General features: G+C 38.3%; 2 protein-coding genes across 9 annotated transcripts in view; both read left to right on the forward strand.

Moving 5' to 3' along the window:
* arvcfb (ARVCF delta catenin family member b) overlaps nucleotides 1–23427 on the forward strand; it is a 340912-nt gene that overhangs the window by 113956 nt on the left and 203529 nt on the right. For 7 of the 8 annotated variants that reach the window (XM_077601832.1, XM_077601828.1, XM_077601831.1 and 4 more), the window contains one exon: nucleotides 52–164. In XM_077601832.1, the coding sequence (XP_077457958.1) occupies nucleotides 52–153 (102 nt within the window). In that variant the 3' untranslated portion in view covers nucleotides 154–164. Of the gene's footprint in view, nucleotides 1–51; nucleotides 4238–23427 lie in introns of those variants that run through there. The other variant, XM_077601829.1, reaches the window with a different exon arrangement.
* Nucleotides 4771–19675, forward strand: txnrd2.2 (thioredoxin reductase 2, tandem duplicate 2). The gene is made up of 17 exons (XM_077601130.1): nucleotides 4771–4864; nucleotides 5133–5198; nucleotides 5270–5326; nucleotides 5419–5563; nucleotides 5987–6061; nucleotides 6161–6239; nucleotides 6416–6478; nucleotides 6780–6850; nucleotides 9872–9891; nucleotides 10259–10350; nucleotides 10422–10596; nucleotides 13709–13845; nucleotides 14935–15030; nucleotides 15850–15942; nucleotides 17360–17431; nucleotides 17558–17655; nucleotides 17735–19675. The coding sequence occupies exons 1-17, from the start codon at nucleotides 4789–4791 to the stop codon at nucleotides 17856–17858; spliced, it is 1539 nt and encodes a 512-aa protein (XP_077457256.1). The 5' UTR covers nucleotides 4771–4788; the 3' UTR covers nucleotides 17859–19675.

Below are 23427 nucleotides of genomic sequence, written 5' to 3' on the forward strand. Positions count from 1 at the left end.
CCTTCTTTTGTTTTGCTTTGTGTGTGTTTTTTAACCCGTCCTATTGCACAGAATGACACAAGTAGGAAACACTATATCAGGACTAATAGGCCTGCTGTCAGTCTGGTGGACGCTTGTGATGTTAAGCCACAGCCGGTTGATTCCTGGGTCTAAATGCATGCATGGTAGGTTTGAAAAAAAAAAGACCAAGTAACCACCTTCACCCATGAGTCGGGCTTAGGAAGTCCTTTTCATTTTTCTTCATTCTTGTTGTAAGGATCCCATCAACTTTGCTCCCACCTTCCACACAATGTCTTGCATAGTTTCTTTCACTGAACACCTTCATCAGACCTGTCACCTGGTTGTGTATTCTATTCACGCAACTACCTTTCCCCTCGCTGAACTTTTTTTTTAAATCATGATTTTACAAATAAGGATCTTTTTATACTGGTTTATCTTGCTGGAGAAAATAGCTGCATACATTTCACACTGAGTAGATTTTTAACAGCAAATTGTTATTTGTCAAATCTCCTTGACACATTAATAATAGGACATGTACATTTTCAGATCACATCAATGCATTTTATTGACACCTTTTTTTTAAAGATAGAGCTCTTTATAAAGGACTATACTTGGAAATGAACCTTGGATACTTGGAATCCCATTTCGTAGTAGAGCAAGTAATTCAGTGTCTCCAGTTATATAAAAAATGTTTTTCCATCTATAAAACTTGAATAAATACAACCTTTCCCAAATACGGGATGAATAAAGTTATCCAATCCAATCCAAATAAAAAATAAAAAATCAATCAGCGCTTTAATTTAGCAACACCCCTGCCAACTTTTAGATACCCGCTCACCCAAATAGATTCCAGTCCTATGGGAAACAATGCGCTGACATAATTAGCCATCTCAGGAGACAACTATATAGCGTTAAAAAAATAAATGAATGAATAATTATGGCTACTCGGTGCTAAAGAAGATAGAGGAAAGTAAATAGGCTTTTGACCGTGATTGGAATTCCGCATCAGCTGCCTGATTGAGATGTGCTCTGAGATCCACTCACAGCCTCCCATGACAACCTTTGTCGAATTAATGGCAAGTGATGAAGGATTATTTGTCACCACTCCAAATGGATCTTCCTTAGATGCACGAAATCAAAAGGGCGAGAAGAAATAACCTACTCACACAGGCATACTGAATTCAGTGTCGACTTCCCTCTGTCTGACATTGCTCAAGTGCATGACATGATATTATACATTGACAAATTCATCAACATTTGCAGAAATATGTCCTTGATAAAGCAACATGACAATTTGCATTTCATCAAATAGCCTAATTTTGCCTCATAAACAAGTCAAGCTTTTTCCCAATCGCCAAAGTCCCAGTTCTGCTTTTATTGTGGTCTAAGTCCTCTACATGCATAAGTGTGTGTTTTCCTTTTTAGCATTGTCGCTATGTGCCCACAATTTAGTAGCTTATGTGTCCCAAACATTGTTTGATCTCCATGTTGTTCATCATCATCTTGTTTATGTTCTCTATTGCATTGCCTTTACATTTTCTTTTAATAATGCTTCTCATTAGCTTAGCATTTAGCAAATAGAAAGGTTGTAATGTTAATTGACCTTCAGGAAGACACATGTATAAATAAAAAGTGTCCTAATGTGTTTTTCTTGTTTTGTACATGTACTCCAGGCTTAGAAAAGCAACAGAGTGACACTACAAGAAGACCCTCACATCACCACTGCCATTTCATATGAAGCTCATATTTGGAGATGAACTTTGTACAGATAGAGGTTTAAAGGTATATTAATAATTACTATAATCACAGCGACGACCCAGCAGAAGCCAGCAATTTTGCTTTAAAAAAAACTTTGGAAAATATAAAGACAGACTCTTCCTACTACTTTTACATTTTCGACATTCCCACTGGACAGCATGTGAAAATTATTCAGTTTACTCTTGTCGGCAGCTGCCGGTGACATCAAGGCATTCAAAGTCGACAATGGCGTAGGAATGATTGTGAGAATTGGAGGTGAGGCCCGTGAAGGAAAAAAAAAGAACGTAGGTTGAAAGCAAACCTGAAGCAAGAAAGATTGTTTTATAGGGGTTGGGACTGTGTTTTACATCTGGGAGGTTTCACAGGTTGTGAGTTCTTTTGATTGTTTGTGTAAATTTGGTATTTTTGATCTGGGGTGTTATAGATAGATAAGTCACTGGATGTTAGTTTGGGTTATGATGGGGGTGGTAAATTGAAACCATATAGCATTGTGGATACATTTACTCCCTAGAGTCATCAACCCGCAGACCATTTAGTTCACTTGTTTGAAGAAAACTGCACTGAAACGCTTTGGAATGAGAGGTTTATTTTATAAAGTGAGGATTCTGCAAGTCGTGCTCTGGACAAAAGAAGGTGACAAATAATGAGTGAGTATCTAAAGGAGGAACATCTCAACAAAATCATCACACAGATGTTCTTCCCCAGTAGAAATGCAGTTGGCTCGACATGACAACAGTTTCTTGAGTTTCAATGGGTTTAAAAGGATGAATATGGTTGTTTTGTTGAAAAGATCTAAACCCTACTTTCATTTTTTGTCAACTTTTTCATACGTGTATATTATGGCGACATTTTTACAAAGCCCAACTTCTTAGTTGTATATTAATATCACCTTACACTATTTGAAAAACAATGGATTAAGGGTCACCACGTGTGAAAACAAATAAAGACCATTTAATAAACGTGCCAGTAATGCCACGTTATATAGTCCATCACTTATTTATATAATGAAGGTCAAAGGGGATTTTTAAAGAATTGCAGTGTTGTTTTTAATGAGGCAAACACGTTTTTGACAACTCCCGTGGTGGGTTCAAGGGTCAGGCTATAAACCTGACTTTTTAATATTCCTTCATTTAACTGCTACAATCAAGCACTTGTTGGTGCTTTAAGAAAAATATTCTCTTGTGAGCATGAAAAAAAAAAGTGTACAGCTGTTCATATTATTTTTAAGTGCCATTTTTTTCTGTTTTTGTGATATCAGCTACTCTATTGACATCAGAATAGGTAAAGGTCAAAGGCAAACTGAAAGGTCACGCTCTATAAGTCAAGTAGGGAAAAGTCATAAAGTATATATTTTTACAAAGCTTCAGGGTGGAGAACTTGGACTTTAAAAACAGAGTGACTAAGTAAAATTGCCATTTCCTTCATGTTGGGCAAGACCACACAAACATATGTGCCACTGTGTTCTCCAGCATCAGTTCTCTCAGAGTTTGTATGTAATTGAGACTGAAATTCTGCATCACTCATGCGTCATTATGGCGAATGGCATGTGCCTGCGTTGACGTTTTTCCTTGTGACGTGATTTTATAAGAGCTTGCGTTTACACGGTGTTTACAAAGATTTGTGTCGTGGTAAAAAATCTAAACTACAAATAAGTGTATAACTCAATTCTGAAAGTTAACAATATCCGTATTCTTGTCCACAAAGCTGTGTTTTCGCTGGATGATGCCAAATCATCATAAATGTAAAAAAATAATAAAAACAAATATAATAAAAAAAAGAAACAATACAATAGACTGTCCCTGACTGCCTCTGCAGCACCGCAACCAAAGTTACTGTATTTTAACATGCATCAAAGAGTTTATTGGGTTTCCTGGTTGTGTAACATGTGCATTGACAAAAATGAAAAATCACACATCAATCTTGTTAAATTCAAGTATGACACAGGCACACATTGGATTTGTCCAATTGTGATTGGAATTTGTCCATATAAAGTCAGTGTATATCTCAGTAGCCGATGTGTTGTATGCCTATCATGTGCCTTAATCTTTTCCATGGTAGATAAAAATGTGTGTTTTGTACTTTATTCCTCCCCCTCAACTGTCATCTTCCCAAAACTTGTCAGCTTCCAGCTTTTCTGACTTTCATCTTGTCACAATGGTATCATTCTCCCTCCCTGAATGTTCCCTAATGACAAGTAGTTTAGATTGCTGTTGGGTTTCTTCTGTGTAATACATTGTATCATAAACTGCAAAAGTTAGGTTCATTAAAGAGGATTTGAGTTTATTTTTTCCAAGAAGTGGAAAAAAAATGCTTACGCTTTAGTAGCAAACCGAAGCGATGCCACATTGACTGAATGTATTTCTTTAATTTTACTAATACACACATGCAAATATTAAGCTTGTTAAACATAACAGAAACATGGTTTGTAGAGTATTCATTTGGTGTGTTTTCAATAAATCATGCCTGGAACTAATTGCTATTATATCTCTGCCTCTGTTAATATCACATTTTTATACCTGTCAGTGTTTTTCAAACTTTTTGACGAATACAGCTTGTGGTAAAATAAATAAATAAAATAGAAAAAACATAACTCAACAATTCCAATAGGTTTTTTTGTAGTAAATAATGTTAAATTTTGTAGCTAAATATAATATTGAAACCAATTTTAGCTATTTGACAATATATTATTGACACTGTTTGGCAATTACATGTATTATTGTGTTAAAATGTAATTTAAAAATCATGAACTGTTAAACAAGGTCACAATTTAATATGTAAAGATATTGGTTACATATTTAGGTAATTTTGTTGACAGGTATGCTATAACAACTGATTGCAACTCAAAAAACATAATTCCATTTCATCAAGTACTGTGAAGCACTAATTACACAGAGTTAATTTCAACAAATCATCTCAAGTTGAAGAATCATACAGTCCAGTACTAAACGTATTTTAAATTACTGCGTGTGTTTATATCAGGCAAGTCTTTGAACACCCCAGACGGAACCAGGGTCCTTTTATAATAACAACATGGCGGCGCTCTGTCGGAGTAGACATCGTTGGAAACGAATCAATTGGTCTCATGTTTTGACCAGAAACTTAACAGGTAACATTTATAATTTGATTGCGAATAAAGGAGTAAATGTACACGGCACATATATGAACACATCGTCACTTCTGTACCTTCTGTGGAGTGACACGGCTCGACTTGTGGTAAATCCACAAGTCAGAATATTGCATAAACCGGGTTTTTGATTATTTAAGTTTTCGTATATAAAGACTTCAGGATGAAATTTGACACTGTCCGATGGATTTTATATGAAGTGTAGAAAAGAATGACATTTTATTTTCATTTGATCAACTCACTTGTCAAGGGAATTATGACTACGATGTGGTGGTTATTGGTGGTGGTTCTGGTGGGCTCGCCTGTTCAAAGGAAGGTGAGTTTAAAAACAATCCAAATTCTATACACGTGTGAAATATAAGATTTAATGTTTACTGTTTCTCCCAGCTGCACAACTGGGACAGAAAGTTGCTGTTCTGGATCATGTGGAGCCCTCTTCAAGAGGTGAACTAATTCATAATTTACAAACAGCTTACACCTACTTCTATTTTAAACATTCAAGGACATCAAATTAATATGTATTTTACTTATTTCAGGCACCAAGTGGGGTTTGGGTGGTACGTGTGTTAATGTTGGCTGCATACCAAAGAAACTCATGCACCAAGCAGCTCTCCTTGGAGCTGCAGTAAAAGATGCAAAAAAATATGGATGGCAACTCTCGGGGACATTTTCCCATGATTGGTAAGCTTTGAGTGTTTTATACGTAATGCTTGATCAGACGTGTGTTAAATAAGATCATGAATGACTAAACAACACCGTCTAGAGACATTTATGTAGTACTACCAAAACATTAACTTCCCTAAAGTGTCGAGCGCGACTTCTAGCGGCGGCGCTGAGTTATTGCAGCCGGCATCCCAAAAATGGAATAGGTGCAGAACTGAAATTTGAGTGAATACTATGTTAAAGCAATAGCATAAACATACAACGTAGCATCTGCTTTAACTATAGTTGCCATAGACCAATGATGAAATTGCATAATTCTTAATTTGATATTTATCAAAATAATGAGGGCTTTTTAAGCATTCGCCTATTGACATTATTGCAGTAATGCAGATAATTACACACACACACACACAATCATTTTTAATGCATTGTATGCCTCAGGCTCACGATGGCTGAGGCTGTTCAAAACCATGTCAGGTCTTTGAACTGGGGTCACCGGGTCCAGCTCCAGGACAAGTCAGTAGCATGAATTAAATATTATCAATATTAATTTGTTTCCCTCTTCTACTTTCTAATACAGTCACATTTTATTTTGATTGTTTGTTATTATTGAAGGAAGGTGAAGTATCTAAACATGAGAGGTAGCATTGTGGATGAACACACTGTCAAAGCACGATCACAAGCAGGAAAAGAGGTGAGTTTTTAGGCTACAGGTCAGATCCACTCCTACTGGGAGCGATAACGCTAACATTTTCTTAAATGGTTTGAGTGGAAAATGCTTTAGAGACCACTTGCCTTCATTGGACATTTCCTTGTTTTTTTAAGGATATGACCGCTGACTTTTCCTTTTCATTTTTACTCCTCATTCAGATGACACTGACTGCCAAGAACATTGTCATTGCTACAGGTGGACGACCCAAAATTCCCACAAATGTTTGTATCAAGTTATTCATTATTAGTTTGTTAGTCTCATTATAGTTTGCATTAGTCGTTAAGCATTATTTGTGTTGGTAGCACACAATGTTTTCAAGGAGACTCAATTTAAAACTAAAAACCAAGTGTTTTTAATCATGAGCTGCAGTTTTAGCACTGATGGCTGGCATGACTAGTTGTACAGTCCACGTATCAAAATCCAAAATATATTTTTATTCTGTGTTCAAAAGAAGTGACTCATTCGATTGCAGGGCCCTTGCTTCAATCCCTATAAATTATTCCCCTTTTGACTTTATTCCAGATTCCAGGTGCAAAGGAACATGGTATCACGAGTGATGACATATTTTGGCTGAAAGAATCGCCTAGAAAAACGTGAGCCTCTCTCGTCTGTTCTACTCAAATGCAGTTAACAGTTATGTAATTCCATAAATGAAAATTATTTTTTAAATAATGGATATCATGTCCATGTTATTTTTAAATGATACTATTTGTATGAAATACATAGCAATATAGCAGTGTTTCACAACTTTAATCAAAATCAAAATGCATTTTCGTGAAGCAGCTGTGCAATCAAATTAATACAGCAGCTATCAGTCAGTGCAAAAAAAAAGTTTAAATTAATTTTAAGGGTGTTTTTCCGTGTGCGGTCGATTGGTCGCCAGTCTTTTGGTCGGGGTCTTTTGGTTGCCCCGACCGCGACAACGGGCGACCAAAAGACCGGCGACCAATCGACCGTGTACCTGTTTTTCTGGGGAAGCGGAAAAAAAAAATCAATTTTAGAAATGACTTGCACTCTGCACTGCACCTCACTTGTTCATACACCACCTCTCACTGTCATGCACTCATTTATCAGTGACAAACATTTTGTGATGCCTTATAGCCATAAACCTGTCTTCACCTTCGCAATTCAGATTAGTGGCAGGTATTTTGATTTATACCGAGCAAGCTCTTTAATCCAGCTATTATCTCCTGTCATCGCCTGGTTAATTGATCTATCTCATATGCTTCCTCTTGGCAAAGTGCGCAGACAGTGATTAGTGGTTGTGGTGCACCTAGGTCCTGCTGCTTGTTTGCGTACGCTGATAGAGCGTCAAGTACATTAAGGTACAGACATATTTGGACAATGACAATATCTATTATTTTGCATTCATGCAACCACTTGGCTAGGAAGAAAAACAACAACATTTTGAGTGAAGTGCAGCTTATAGCATGTGGTTTAGATGAAAATAGGCATTTATTTTGGCATTTTTCCTGGGAGAAAAACTGAGATATATATATATGTATGTATATATATATATATATATATATATATATATATATATATATATATATATATATATATATATATATATATATGTATATGTATATATATATGTATATATATATGTATATATATATATATATGTATGTATATGTATGTATATGTATATGTATATGTGTGTGTGTGTGTGTGTATATATATATATATATATATATATATATATATATATATATATATATATATATATATATATATATATATATATATATATATATATATATATATATATATATATATATATATATATATATATATATATATATATATATATATATAGTAGTGAAGTGAGTCTCAAAATGTGGTATTTGATGGTGGTGACATGTTTCAATTTTAAAGGTTTTGTGCAAAAAAAGGCATTGCAGTCTACAAATAACTTGTGTAAATATGATTTTACCATTTGTCAGTGGTAAAGTACAAAATATGACTCTTTAGAGGTGTTTTGGGGCAATGGAAGGGTTACAAAACATTGTGTATGAATCAAACGGAACCACTTTTAGGTAAGGTACTCCTTTGATGGCATAATGGATAGCTCCCACCCTCAGGCCAAAAAGGGGAAGCAATAGTTTTATTTTCTTCCTGAAGATTACAGCACCAAACAAGGTATCAAGAGGATGTTGTTTTTGTGCAGAGCTGACAGGCAAGCAGGTGAGGTCAGACAGACACTTTTTCTGGAGGCAGATATGGTGTGTGTGTATGTGTGTGTGTGTAGGGTTTAGGCTGAGTGATCTGGGTCTAATGGGCCTTGGAGCACATTACACACTTGAGTGACAGATCTATCCATGCCCTGAAGGCAGGAAGGGGAAAAACACAAAGCACGTGGCAGTAAGACGATTTATATGCCATTGAAATTTACCTGAGCTCGTTTGGAGTACTTGGAGTTAAACATGCCTTGCTTTCAGCAATTCAGTGCAAGTCTAGACCCTGAAGACACCCTTGATGTATTACAAGTGCATTTTCGGATAGGACATGTCTTTCAACTGAAAACCTTAAAGGTCACAAACTGGTCATATTTTTGACCACTCAGACTCTCGCCAATGGTGAGATAGGGTTATGAGAAATGATGGTGTTAATGTATGAAAATGTGGAATTAAGAGAAAAGTCTTTAGCTGATCTTTTCTTAAACCACTCAATAAGTGCACCTCGGCATTACGTACACGGTTATGGCGACAAGGGGGCATTGAGGCTTTTAGAGATTAGTTTTAGTATGGACTAGGACAGGATTTGCTGGAGGCACTCGGAACTGTCAAATACATGGCAGTCCTAAGGAAGGAACTCTGGTATAAACAAATGAGAGCTGGGCCTCCTGTATGCAGGTGATGGGCTTCACTCAGCAGACTCGTATCTGGACTTGAGCTCTGAACATGACACTCCCCATCCAAGGGATTATTTTAAATGGTAGCAATTAGCACTGCTCACTGTTATGGATTTTAGGCTTGGATGAGATGTGTTATTTACCTGGACCACACAGTTCCTAAACCACATTGGAAAATGTACAACAGTAGAACCCAATACAGGATGAGGGGAGTGCTGTGGCATTTGCCTAAGAATTCTAAGTGTCGGTTTAGCCTTCTAGAAGTACTTGCATTGACTCTTCTAACTGTTTACTGACACCCCAACTCCCATAGCCATGTTCAAGCACCTGTATTTATTTTTCTTTTTTATATCATATCCCCGTTATAAGGGGAAAACACACATTATTAGTACTTTTTCCGCCCTTTGGCCAAAGCAAAAAACTTTTGTTATGGTAGCATTTTGCAAGTTTCAAAAAAAAATAATGTTGAAGTTTCACGTTTTTATTTTGAGTAGTTTCTGTAAATTCCACACTAAAATGTGCGCTTGACTATAAGACGCAACACTGACATTTAATAAAATTTAACAAAACATAAACAGACGGTACCTGGCTACAAGTTTCTGCCCCCTTCGGGGTCGACGTTTTAATTATGGATATTTACATACGAGTATAAATACTGTTTACATACTAAAGATGTATGCCAGTGTATGGCAGAATGGCATTAATATGAGGGTTCTGAAACATATATGTTAAGTAGTTCCATTTTATTTATGTTTTACAGACTTGTGGTTGGAGCAAGCTGTATCCTGGCCTACCAACTCATTTTGCACGTAAATAACTACTGCTAGCCTAGTAATAAATTAAACTGACCACTTAAGGATCAGGCCAGTGTTGCATGAAAGTGTACTGTTTGTTTTGAGGTCAGTATGCCACATGGGAAAGACTTTTTATTATTATTTTACAAAGTAAAACACATGCTACCCATATGTGAAACTACTGCAGAAAAAACAAAATGACTTTATTCCCAAATTCCAGTTTTCTATGGAATTTGCTACTGTTTGTCTTAGTGCTTTTAGACTGTATAAATACTCGCTTGTATGATTTCAGTAAATGTTCAAGATATTATAACATGCATATTCAAAGAACAATTCCCTAACTTCTTGCATAGATGTAGCTCTTGAGTGTGCAGGCTTCCTTACAGGCATCGGCTTGGACACTACCGTGATGGTCCGCAGCATTCCACTCCGAGGATTTGATCAGGTATTGCTCTCTGTGCAATGGTCTACATTTAGGATGGACATTTTCTAATTTGAAATTATGGGTTCAAACAGCAAATGGCAGGATTGGTGACTGACTACATGGAGTCTTATGGAACCAAGTTTGCATTTAAGTGCGTCCCCAAGAGAGTTGACAAACTTCCATCAGGAGCCCTAAAAGTGATCTGGAATGATGCTCTGACAGGCCAGGAACGCAATGACACATACGACACTGTGTTGTGGGCAGTTGGTGAGTGTCTTGAATATCAATTTGTGGAACAGTTGTTTAATTGTATTAAATTGTGATGATCTTGTAAAACTCCAGCCTTAAACCAGTACACTGGTTACATTATAAGGACAAAGTTGTATCAAGGATAGTTATGTATATTCAGTTTGTAGTTTTCCTTTTTTCCCCTTAACTTGCTTCATTTTAATTATTTAGTAAAATATGTATTATTATAATGGTTGTTTGATCTATGAGTGAGCTTCATACTGAGGCCTCAAAGTAATATTTCACTTCCCATTTAGTTTCATAAAATTATAATGATACCGCCTCTATCGTGGCAAGCTAAACCCACAGTAATAATAATACTAGAATACATTTAGAAATGGAAAAGTACACGTTTGAACAGTAATTTGACCTCCACCTAGCTTACTTTGGAATGAAACAAGCAGCAGACGCTATGACTTTCCTGCGATTATACCAGGGAATCTGTCAAAAACAGTCAACTGCTTTGTCCACCATCATCCGAGGTCATTGTCATCCTCAATAGATTGCAGTGTCAGCAAGTCACCGTGGAATCAAAGCTGAAAACAAAGTAATAAAGCCTGACTGATGGGGCTAACCAAGGGAAGCGTTAATCACCCCGCAATGTCCGACGGGCTGTCTGGGCGCAGAGGGGCAGAACCGGGCAGGATGCGCCCGAGGCACCGGGTCACCATATTCCTCTCTTTGTTCTCCCTCTCCCTTTCCTGTCCGTGCCAACTCAGCGGAAACCAACCCGCATCTGTCTCTGCCGTTCTATGAACTTTATCCATTTTATAATCTTCACGTATCACACCTTTACATTCTACAGAGCAACAATTTATACGGACCATATCAGGGTCATGGTCACAACTTGATCAATGTTTACATCCGTTAACGCTCGTAAATATGTCATGGCGAGGCTTTTCTAATCTCTAATTCTCTTTATAATATTCTGAGTAGGATTTTATGGCTGGTATGAGGGCTTTGGGCATATGCGTGCAACAGTCACAAGGATGTGCGTGACCCCGCCGCCGCAATGACGTTTGCCATTTCCTCCTGTGGCCAAATTCCCACATCAGTCCAGCGTGAGACGATTGGTGTTGGTGATATTTGCATTGAATTCTGGAAATGCTGTGTATTGTCCCATGCGTGAGGTGCTCTGACCTTTTATGTTAGGCTTCCGTCTTAGATGTCTTCAAAAGCAGGCGATTATCAGACTTCCTATGGCCCAATCAAATGGTCAGGCAGGCAAATAAAGTATCACGATATCCACAAAGGTTCTAAATGTATTGAAATGTAATTGCTTTTGTTACGATTCTGATTCAGTGAGCAAAGATATGGCGTACGGCTTTGGTTCTTTGATCCTTACATGCAGGCCTTATGAGTCTGAGGCCACTTCCGTTTGCGGAGACCTTACACTATAGAGGCCAGGAAGGGTCCTGCGGCTCTGGGGGGTTATAAAGACTTGAGGGGTCTGAGGGACCGTATCACCACTGTCTAACATCCTTCTCCTGACCATGCATCCCTCCACCTTTCCCCTGTTCCTTCCTGCGTACATGGGTGCGCCCCTGTCCAGGTGCATTACACCAGGAAACAGAACATTTCCACTTCCTGTGGACATGACTTTTCCGTGTCAGTGCACGCCACAGTTTTCCAGAATATTATTTCATGTAAAACCCTATGATGTGCAGGACATAGCTTCACTGTTATTTTCATAAAAATGAAAGAGTAATCACATATTGTCAGGTAAAGCTCAATATTTATTTTCCTTTATATGCTCATATATCATGATATTAAACTGACGCAAAATAATTTGAGAACGGACAACTTTTTTCTGAATTTTTTTGCTGGTTTGGACCATGCCTTTCTTTACTTAAAACATAAACAAAGTACCCCGTTATTTTCATTCACACAATCGATAAACATAATAGCACAGCATGGTGGAAATTATATTCAAATGCTGTTACGTGACACCCTGTCCAGTCTTGATCGATCTTTTTAAAGTATTTTTTAGCCTGAATATTGACGTAAGGTTTTAGCATCCTTCACATTTTCTCTTCCAGGCAAACCAATGCCATAATTCCCTTTTATCTTGACATTTAATCGAGCAGATATGTTTTTTTTTCCTTCTAATTTTACTCTCTCTCTCTCTTCTGGCTTAATTGTAGTTGCTAATTAGCTTAGCCATCTGGAAGCTTTCTCAGAATGTCACAACAGGCATTGTTTAACAAAGTATGGGGATGTGATTCTTTCTGCAGACCCTTATCTATGTTGTGTCGTCGCCATACAATGTGCTCACTCTTAAGTGGCGCTACAGACAGGAAGGCCCACAATGTAAAGAAAAGAGTCTTAAACTTCGAAATTCTAATTTTTTTTCCTAGAATTTGCTTTACTGAATCACAAAATCAAAATGTTGTGTTAATAATTGACCTGTTAAATACGGCACATTATACTCCATTATACTCGGATACACTATTGCATAAGGGAACAAACAAGCTACTAGAATGAGACTAGGGCATTGAAATCCAACATTTCCATAGTCCACAAAATTGTGAGTTCCATATTTAGGGATAATGTCTTCATGTTTTCACCCCTTCCCCCCACCCCTAAACCGCCCATGTTGTGGAGTAGACAGGTCCCTGTTGTCCCCCAGTCTGGGGGAGAAAGCTGTTTTTTGGCTCCGGCCAGGAAAAGGATCTCAGGGGTTTGTTATTTTTGCTTTCCGATAGCATCTACATGTGTACCTCGAGCTTGGATGTTTATTATGCTGCCTAGACTCGTTTTGAGGAGCTGGATGGGGGTTATGTATGGGCTCAGTTCTCCATCACCATGGAGATATATGCTCGATAGCATCAGTTCACTGTCCCACAGGAATGGGGACATCTCTTTGAGGATTGGACTTTTAATTAGGTTTTTGTCATTTTCTTTTTTTCTTCTTCTTTAAATTCATTCCACTTGCTTAAAATGATTGGATCAACACAATTACACATAAAAGGAGTCGTAAGGGTGTTAAGTGGGTTTTGGAATATTGTCAGTATTGTCAGTGTTCTTTGAATACTATGCCAGAATATTATGCACAATTTGTAAATGAAATGTATGTTTATGTTCACTACAGGTAGAGCTCCGGAAACCAAAGCTTTGGGTCTCAACAAACTTGGCGTACAACTCGACAAAGAGACAGGAAAAATAATTGTGGGGGTGGATGAGTCCACCTCGGTGCCAAACATCTATGCTTTGGGGGACATAAGCCAGGTATACACGACCATCAAGTCCAAATAAATCAAAAAAATCTTGAAAAAATGTGCATTTTAAAAAAAAATTTAGAATCCTAATTTGAGATTAATATATCAACAAACCTCTTAGCACCAGTTAATCGGAAAGCAAAATTAGCATGTGACTTTACCAAGCCCTGAACCTCATAGAAAGATACATTAAGTCATGGGAAATTATATTTAAAGATGGTATGTAAATTCTACAGCAAGTAACTTTAGAATGATAGCAAACCATATTTTGGGCAGAATTCTAAAAGGGTCACAAGGCTTAATTATGAAACACGATTCTAATTAGTCTTCCTTTCTCAGCTGTCTTTACTGTAAATGTGTTTGTTCTATTAAACCTATAATTTCTCAGTGTGGGCCCCCTCGGGAGAATTTATAATGGTGCTGTACTGTATTCAGGTTGGCCTTTTTCCCTCAACACAAACAGCTGTGTGCTTCCTTCCTGTCTCCCCGGAATGATGACACACACACACACACACACACACACACACACACACACACACACACACACACACACACACACACAGCATAGCCTCCTTTGACTGTCGGCTTGCTTTGATAAATGTTTCACCCAAATCTGTCTGTCATCTTGTCAGTGGAGAAGCTTTTTTTTCTTCCATTTTTAAGCAGAAGGTTTGATATCTTGCTCAAGGTATCATCCACTGCCATTCTTGTTTTCATTTCTTCTTTTGTGCCAAAAAATGCATTACAATGACAAAAGCGATCTGGCGTGTAAACAGTTGCACTTCAGAGAGTGCGAAACATCCTCATTTGCAGAGGTGCAGATGTTTATGACAGCAGGATGTGTAGTGGAAATTTAACAGGTTTAAGTCATGCCTTTAAAATTGCCCCACAGCACTACTATTTCCTGCTCTATTCAGATGTGTGTCTGTCTATCTGTCTGTCAGTCTACCCATGTCTGTAATTTCATTTGTTTTGGCTCACATTCATAACAATACCCCATTAACCTTGGAGTAGCAAAAAAAATATGTCTGTGTCAGACAATTTTCCAATGGGTCGCTTACAGGTACATGGAAGTAAGTTGGGGTCTCTTCTGTTTCAGGGCCGTCCCGAATTGACGCCTACGGCAATTAAATCAGGAAAACTCCTCGCCCGAAGACTTGCCGGTCACAGCAAAGAGCTTATGAACTATCACAATGTAAGACAAAAACTCACATTTTAACTTTACATAGGATTATATAATGTCCAGCACAAAGGAGGTACCAAAAAAAGTTTCTTTTTTTCCAAGACTAACGAATTTGGTTGTTGTCGTTATATTTTTCGCTTGAGTGAAAACTAGTAATGCATCACACGCCAAGGTCTAGATCAGGGGTCGGGAACCTTTTTGACGAAGAGAGCCACAAACAATTCATATTTTCCAATGTTATTCCTCGTGAGCCATACTACGAATTTAAAAGTCAAAATACATACATGTAAACGAGTGCCTTTTCAATTTTTTTAGTAATTTCACCACTTTTAAAGTGGAAAAAAATGATTTTTTTTTTAAAGATTCTTATGCTGTTGCTAATCAATGAGAGGATGCATTCCAGAAGAGTCTACTGCAAAAAAAATAAAGATTAAAGCAGTTCTAGATGTAATATCTCAGTTCTGTCACCAGCAATTTCCATATTTTAGCTCACAGGTTAGCAAAGAGCCAGATGCACCCATCAAAAGAGCCACATGTGGCTCCCGAGCCATAGGTTCCCTACCCCTGGTCTAGATTGTAATTACCGTATTTTCACAACTATAAGGCGCACTTAAAAGTCTTAAATTTTCTCTAAAATAGACAGGGCGCCTTATAATCCAGTGTGCTTTATATATGGATTTTTTTTTTAATGTGTCATTCATTGAGGGTGCGCCTTATAATGCGGTGCGCCTTATAGTCGTGAAAATATGGTAATTTTATGTGCTTGTAGAAAGGAGTAGTGAATAACATCCTCCAAAAAACATTGTGTGTGTGTTTGCGTATACTTTGCAGGTGCCAACCACTGTGTTCACCCCACTTGAGTATGGTTGTGTGGGCCTATCAGAAGAGGAAGCTGAAATCAAGTATGGCAAAGACAACATAGAGGTAAGAATATAATGGCATACTCCCTGAATTGAAAATAATGATTTAAAAAAAATAAACAGGCAAGGTTATCGTGAATTGAAAAACAAATTGACTTTCTAATGATGAAAGGGGATGAATAAATCAAAGCTTCCTAATTGACCAATCATGTTGTACTCCTGCTGTAAATTTAATTAGGTCTAATTTCGATCCTAAAACATGTCATCCATTCATAAGGAACACGGTTACTGTGCCAAGACTGAATTTACAACAACAACAACAACAAAAGTGTGTCCTTAAACCTCTAAGAACAATTACAGTGCAAAATCAAACAAAACAAAGTTTTCCGTGCGTACGTACATGAGCATTTGCCAAATGTTAGCCAACACCTGCACAGCACGATGGATAAATGGTTTAGCCGGTAAAGAGAGGCTGTCGGCACTGAGTGACAGGCGAGCGGGAGGCCTGATTGAGGTGTGTGTGAGGTGATGACAGGCATGCCTAGATCTTGGAGGAGCTGCCGCACTGGCCGCCTCTACAGCTGCATGCTCCTTGAAACTTGTGTTGGCACGCTTGCCCATTGAATTAAACACATTAAGAACACAATGTCAGTCCCGAGTCTAACATGTGTCAACATAATTGGGACATACTATGTAAGTGGGATGGATTTATTCTATTTTCTGGGCACTAAAATCTTAACATGCTGAGTGTTAAGATTAAGTTGCCTTTGCGTAAATAATACTTTTTTGTTTCGTCACAAGATGTATGGTTTTATTGTAATGCTGTTTTCTTACAGCTATTTTCGCAATCCATTTCAAGTATTTTTTTTTTAAATGAGGTCATGCGTAATTTAGTTTCAATTTATCTATCCAAGAGTTTAGAGCAGAGGTGTCAGACTCAGGTTGGTTCGCGGGCTGCTTTAACGTCAACTTGATTTCACGTGGGCCGGACCATTTTAGATATAATATTTAGATATTTTTTTTTTATAAATGGATTAAACGAACTGTATTAAAAGCCCTGAATATTCAGTTTTTTATAGATCTAAAACTATTTATTTTAGCTTTTTTTAAATATATTTTTAGATTTTACAAAATGATTTTTGAACTAAAAACACAGAAAAAATGGATTATAAAATTACAATTATTGATTTAAAAGGGGGAAAATTAGGAAATTTAATATACATCTATACTCTTCATTTTAATTTGATCCTAAAATAGAAAGTCGGCACTCATGATTTACTTTCCCGGGCCACACAAAATGATGCGGCGGGCCAGATTTGGCCCCCGGGCCGCCACTTTGACACATGTCTTTAGCGGCATTGAACTTTGTTTTCAAGAGAATTTTTGTCATCTGCTTTGACATGTTACCTCATTGCAATGTCAAAATGATTGGGGAAAACTGTATTTTTAATGATGAATTGTCTTTGTTTATGTCTCTGCAGGTTTACCATGCCTTCTACAAGCCTTTGGAATTCACTGTGGCAGAGCGTGATGCTAGTCAGTGTTACATCAAGGTATTTTCCAAACTGCTCAGAGAAGGATAATATTCCCTTATCGGATCACATCATCTTGTCTACTTGCCAAAACAAACCACTAACATGTTTAAATTTCAGATCCTAATTGTAACTCTGCCATCTCAGGTGATATGCCAGCGGGATGGAGATCAGAAAATGTTGGGTCTCCACTTCACTGGTCCAAATGCAGGCGAAGTCACGCAGGGATTTGCTCTGGGCCTCCAGTGAGTTTAGAACTATTTGGATTTAATGTGATCTTTAAGGTGAATTGGATAAATATGTGTATAAATCGGTGTGTCGTAGGTGTGGGGCAACATATTCACACCTTTTGGAGACAGTAGGAATTCATCCGACTTGTGCGGAGGAGATAACCAAGATTAACGTCACAAAACGTTCAGCATTGGATGCCACAGTCACTGGATGCTGAGGTTAAACCACCGGTCTCTGAACACAGAGCACACAGGTTAGAAAAGGGTCATTCGGGTCCAGATAAAAAAAATCCTGGTTCAGCCTGCTCATTCTTTTCAGTCCACTTCCCCTCGACATAAAGCATTTGGAAATATTTGCATGTTGAATCACAATATTCTTAAACCCAGTCGCCAAATCAAGTTGACGAAATTCTTGCTTGCAGGGACTTTTTAAAGAGGCTCATAAATCAGGATTACTATACCCGTGTTCTCAAGAGTTCCTTGATATTATCCAAGAAACCGAGCACCGTTGTAACATTTCTCTGAAATTATATTTTCCAAATATTGTTGTTTCTCAGGCCTGTACTTCCTGTCCATTAGTCTTTAAGGTGACACATACCATAACCCCCCTACGGTCCACCCTCCACGACACTGATGGATAACCCCTAGGCTGTTGTTTCGGCGACACCGCCCCATTTCCCATGGAAGGACGGACACACTATTTAGCAGTTGGCCAGTCTTCCTGTGAAATCTTGACCAGAGAAGCGTGCCATTCCGATGGTGTAGATATACCTTCCCTTATACAAATTCTCTGGCACAACATAAAACAATAGAGCCGGATGATAAACATCTCCAGTAGAAGCATCCACTCACTCTGCAAAGCAGTATTACTCAATGTTACCCAAAGATGGCACTATTGCCTGCTTATTTCAGTACAAAAGAGCACTATACAGTTTTCTTTAGATCAAAACTAATCTCTAATAGATTAATTTTGTGCGTTTAATCCCCCAAATGTGATATGTTTTCTGTCACATTTAGGGAGTAAAATTGATTTATTCATTCCATAACTGCTGAACCGTTTATCTTGTGTATTTACATAGATGGAAGGTTAACACTCAGTAGTCATCACCCTTCTAAGATAAGCTGAATTATTTACTGTATATCCATAACCGAAATAGCCGATAAAAGAATGTCCAAACCTGCCGGCTCAACTGAACATCCTCAATCGATCTTATTTGACAGAAGAGGAGACACTGAACTGGTTTGCTACCCCAATATTGTGGTTTATTTTCAATCCACCCGGTCTGATTAATGATTCCGATGAGGGGACTGACAGCGTGCCTGGTGAAAAAAAGAGCGAGCAGGCTACCAGGTTTATTTGGACCCGGTCTGGGACAGTCCCAGTTTAGTTTTAGCTGAACTGGGGTAAGGTCAGGGGGGATCCCTGTGTGCTCTGTTCGAGGCCGAAGTGCTGACTGAAGCACCCTGACCTCCGCTCAGCAGGAACAGCTTGACTCCATCACTCTGAGGACAGAGGGATCACATACTCCAATGCGGCACAGAATAAGCCGAGTGGGTTTTAGGGCAAGGGGGTAAGGATGGTTGCAGGACCGGGCAAACCAGCAAGATCCCTGTCTTTAACATGCCGTTTTAGGGACCCCGAGTTGAGAAGAAGCGAACAGAAGGGAAGTCATTCAGGCTTTCGGGGTAACCGTCTGTTTGCTTTTTATTGTCCAATTCCCACTGGCTGTCAATTTGCTGACAGTACTTGCCGCTTGTATGTAATACGCATTATAATTAGAGGAGTATTGAAAGATGTTTGCTTGTTCTCTCGTCCTAAACTGTGAGTAGTGAGCAGCCTTCTGAGCAGGGTTCACATTTAAGGTGGCCAACTAATGATGACTGGCACTAAAACCCAAAAGTGGGGTGTGCTAGGCTGATGTCTACCGGCTACCAACTTCAATTTTATTAGCACTGGATTGTACAGGCTGTTAAAATTGTGATGTCACACACATCTATTCAGTTTGATTAAAATATTCCGAAATCTTCACAACTATTTCAGCACCTTCTTGATGAACATAAAGCAAATATTTAGAACGAATGGTGCAATTCATCGGGATGTTCGATTATAATTTACACCCTTTGAATCAATTCTGCAATAAATTGAAACACTGGAAATTAAAAATGTGTTTTTAAGGATTAGCACAGGCAACCTCCAATCACACGACATGACTTTGCCTTCATATGAAGCTCTGTCACCAGGGGTGGTCACACTTTGACCCCGACTCGTCTCTGCTGACAGGTTCCTCTGCTATGCGGCCCTGTCACTCAACCCTGCTCACCAACAATGGCAGAAATTCCAGTATGTTTGTTTGGTTAAGGATGGCTCTCTGAAACCCCTGAACCTCTTCCAGATCCACAGCAGCCTTAGTCACACCGTGTCAGTCCAAATCCAGACGACAGGAATAAAGTTCAGCCGGTGTCTCAAGAAGAGGCAAGCCATTTAGCATTTGTATCGCTTATGTTCTTCTACAATGGAGCAAACAGCCCTAAATCCACCTTGAAATGCACTTAGTAGAACATGTCAACATGTCAGCCTCCGTTGCGTACTACGTTCCGTCTTAATCCAGCCCATTGAACGCTGACAGTTGTCTGTGAGTCAGACATTCACGAGGCCTTTGTCACCTCAGCTTTTGGGTCGGAGGAGCTCCGGTGAAGAGCAGAAACCTCAGACACAGGTTCAAACACACATTCTGGGTATTAAGACCAGGGGGGGAGGAAAATGCGATTCATAGTACCTTATGTAAACATGAGAGGAGTAGAAAAGGCTCAACTGGGGTGAGGATTATGCTTGAGAAATGAATAGGGGGACAATTATGAGTGCTCAGTTCTGCTGCCAGTAACCAGCTGAAGGCTTGTCAGTCTTGAGATCCCTTCAGGGCCCAGACAGAATACAGTGCCTGAGAATGGGGCCTTCAGGAAGGATGGTATTCCCATCTTCAAGAAAATCATCTCCAGAAATTTTTGTTTTCTTTAAATGTAATTGCAAGCCCACTAAAAAAAAATCATTCTACTGTGTCCTGAGTCCAAGAACAACTTTTTGAAATACTCCTCTTCAAATATGTAATGGCTCTCTGATCTAAGAGCTACATATCGTATTAGAATGTGTTAGAAAGATCCAGTCAACAACGAGCATCCCTTCTTGGCTCTCCTTCAACCGCAAACGCTGTGGAAAAAAGGTCAGCTCTAGTCAAGCACGAGGTCCCATTGGTAGCCTAGTGGAGGTGTTTGAGAGCTTGTGAAATGAGCTTATCTGACCACTGATAAGAGCAGGGTACCCTCGGGAATGATCTAAATTCAATACACATGGCCGCCAACGTGGCTTTTATCAACGGGGATGTGTGTTTAAAAAAAGGAAAATACTATTAAACAGAATGAAGCTTGTAGCTATGATTACATTTGGTTCAAACATGTTTAAGTTCAATATATAGTGTTTTTTTTGTTTTTATGTAGGTACTTTAAAAAAAAAATAGAACAGTTCAGTTGTATTTAACTTTGTGATGGAAGACATTTGCATTTTAACCTTTAAAAACATCACACCTTATATTTAAGGACCTATTTGTTCTTGCAAACCACCATTTATTATGTTATCAGATACATTAATACATTACAATACATTAAATTGTTGTGACTACAAGGTCTTGAAGTAAAAATGACGCTAATACTAGCGTAGAATGTATTTAAATGTACTCTTCTCTACTCAGGCAAGGGACAAAGTTGTCAACATTCATTTTCACGCAGGGAAGCGGGTTTAAATTGGTGGGGTGCCGGACATTCTGGTATAGTCTGGCGGGGTTTATCGTGGTAGCTTTCCAACTGTGAGATGGATGACATAAAGACCGTGCATTGTAGGCGATCTCTTAACTTGTCATCCATCACTGTCATCAGTTTGGTGAACTCAATGCAAAAATAATGCATTGCACTTAGCGCCTGTGTGAGTCTTCCAGTATTATAATATACTGCATCTACTGGATTTATATCAAAGTGTGGATATTCATGAATAATTAAAGAGAAAATATTCACATTTTTATGGTTGAAGATCCCTTGGGATGTGACTGTTTGGAATAGTTAACAAAAATAGCAAATAGCGCAGACGTAATTGCATTTGAAAATGAGTGTAGTTTGTTTGTAAGTGGCTATTTAGCTAGTAACATTTTGGCACTGAATTGCTTACTGGCTGCCATTTTTTGGGTTTTTTTTAGCTCAGACTTGCTGCGATGAAGTTTGAAGGCAACAATTGGTTTCATGGGGATCATTTCTTTCCAATCCTATATGCTGGCAATTGCTATTCTTGCTTGTGTGTTGTGAAAACGCACATTGTCAGAAGACACACGGAGGCTGAGCTTCAGGGTTGTGTTATATGATGCAGAAAGATTGCATGCAGGATTTGCCCCCTGGCTGCTGTCGATGCCTCCCTGATTGATTCATTTTCTCCTGTTTGGGCAATACAATCTGGATGAGGCGAGGCAAGTGGCGTGTAAATGAATCACACTCGCGGGCCCTGCAGAGAGGATCCATGTCTGGGGTTCACGGGCTGCTTGTGTTTATTTGTCACCTATTTGTTGAGAGACCGCTTCTGTGGTATGTGTTGTGGTTGTGATTATATGTGTGCGTAACATGGGAGCAAGCATTTCAGTGTGAAAGTGGGGTAATTGAATACAGTTTTTAAAATGCTGCGGTTACTGCTGTATTTAAGATTTTGAAAACTATGGTGACAAGAATTAGAATTCATTGCTTGTTATTTTTTAAACAATTTTGGAAATTGCATAAAGGAAATGTATGTACATATTGTTCTTATAGATTTTAAAAGAATTATTATTATTATTATTTACACGGGATGGGCTGTGGGATCCAATTTCCACACAATCTAGATTAGTTGACTTAAAAAAGGGCTTATCAGCTTCTCAAATTTTGTTTGAATGACCTATTCGATTTCTGTTACTCTGTGAGAGCTCTGTTTCTTTTCTACGAGAGCTTTTCATACTAATGCTTCAAACTTATTTTGCATTTGTGGTACTCTCACAAATGTGCAAAATCTTTCTTTAAAATCACTGTGTTTTTTTTAACTATAAGCTGCTACTTTTTTTCCTCTCCACGTGCTTTTATAATGAACTATGACAAAAAAAATACAATTCCGCTGCTGGTAACATTACTGTAGTGAAGCTTCATTTAATGTAGCATAACTTGTATCTTAGCTCATTACACTCATTGCATTCCAACACTTGTGATTTTTACCTTGGCTCACTACACACTCCACTACAAATCACTCAAGTAAGACTTGAAGATCACAGCTTCAAAAAGCCAACATAACAACATTATCTGCACAAACCGAAATGTAATATTGACCTTGAAAATGGTTTTATTTTAAAAGAGGAAGGTTACAAAAAAACCCTGATAAGACTATTAACTTGTGTCTTGGTTGCCTCCCTCATTACCATTACAAGGGAGGATGGTTGAGCTATGCTGATAAAGTATGCGTAAGATGCCTCATTTCTTGCATGATATCTATTAAAGTTGTGTGAGTGATAATCTCCCATGCTGGGATAGTGACTGGCAAGGCCACTCTCTCCTCACTCTACCCGTCTCTTCATTCACGCCTGAATAATTCAAAAAACAGGAAAGGGAGTGTCTGAAAATCAAAAGATGATAAAATGTTCCTCGAGCATGTACTCCGACGCACGCTATCCGCTTCTGTCCTCTTCTTCTTATCTGTACATTATTCCAAATTACTTGAAGATAGTTGCAGGA

This window comes from Stigmatopora argus, chromosome 5 (genome assembly GCF_051989625.1).
Source record: "Stigmatopora argus isolate UIUO_Sarg chromosome 5, RoL_Sarg_1.0, whole genome shotgun sequence".
NCBI lineage: Eukaryota > Metazoa > Chordata > Actinopteri > Syngnathiformes > Syngnathidae > Stigmatopora > Stigmatopora argus.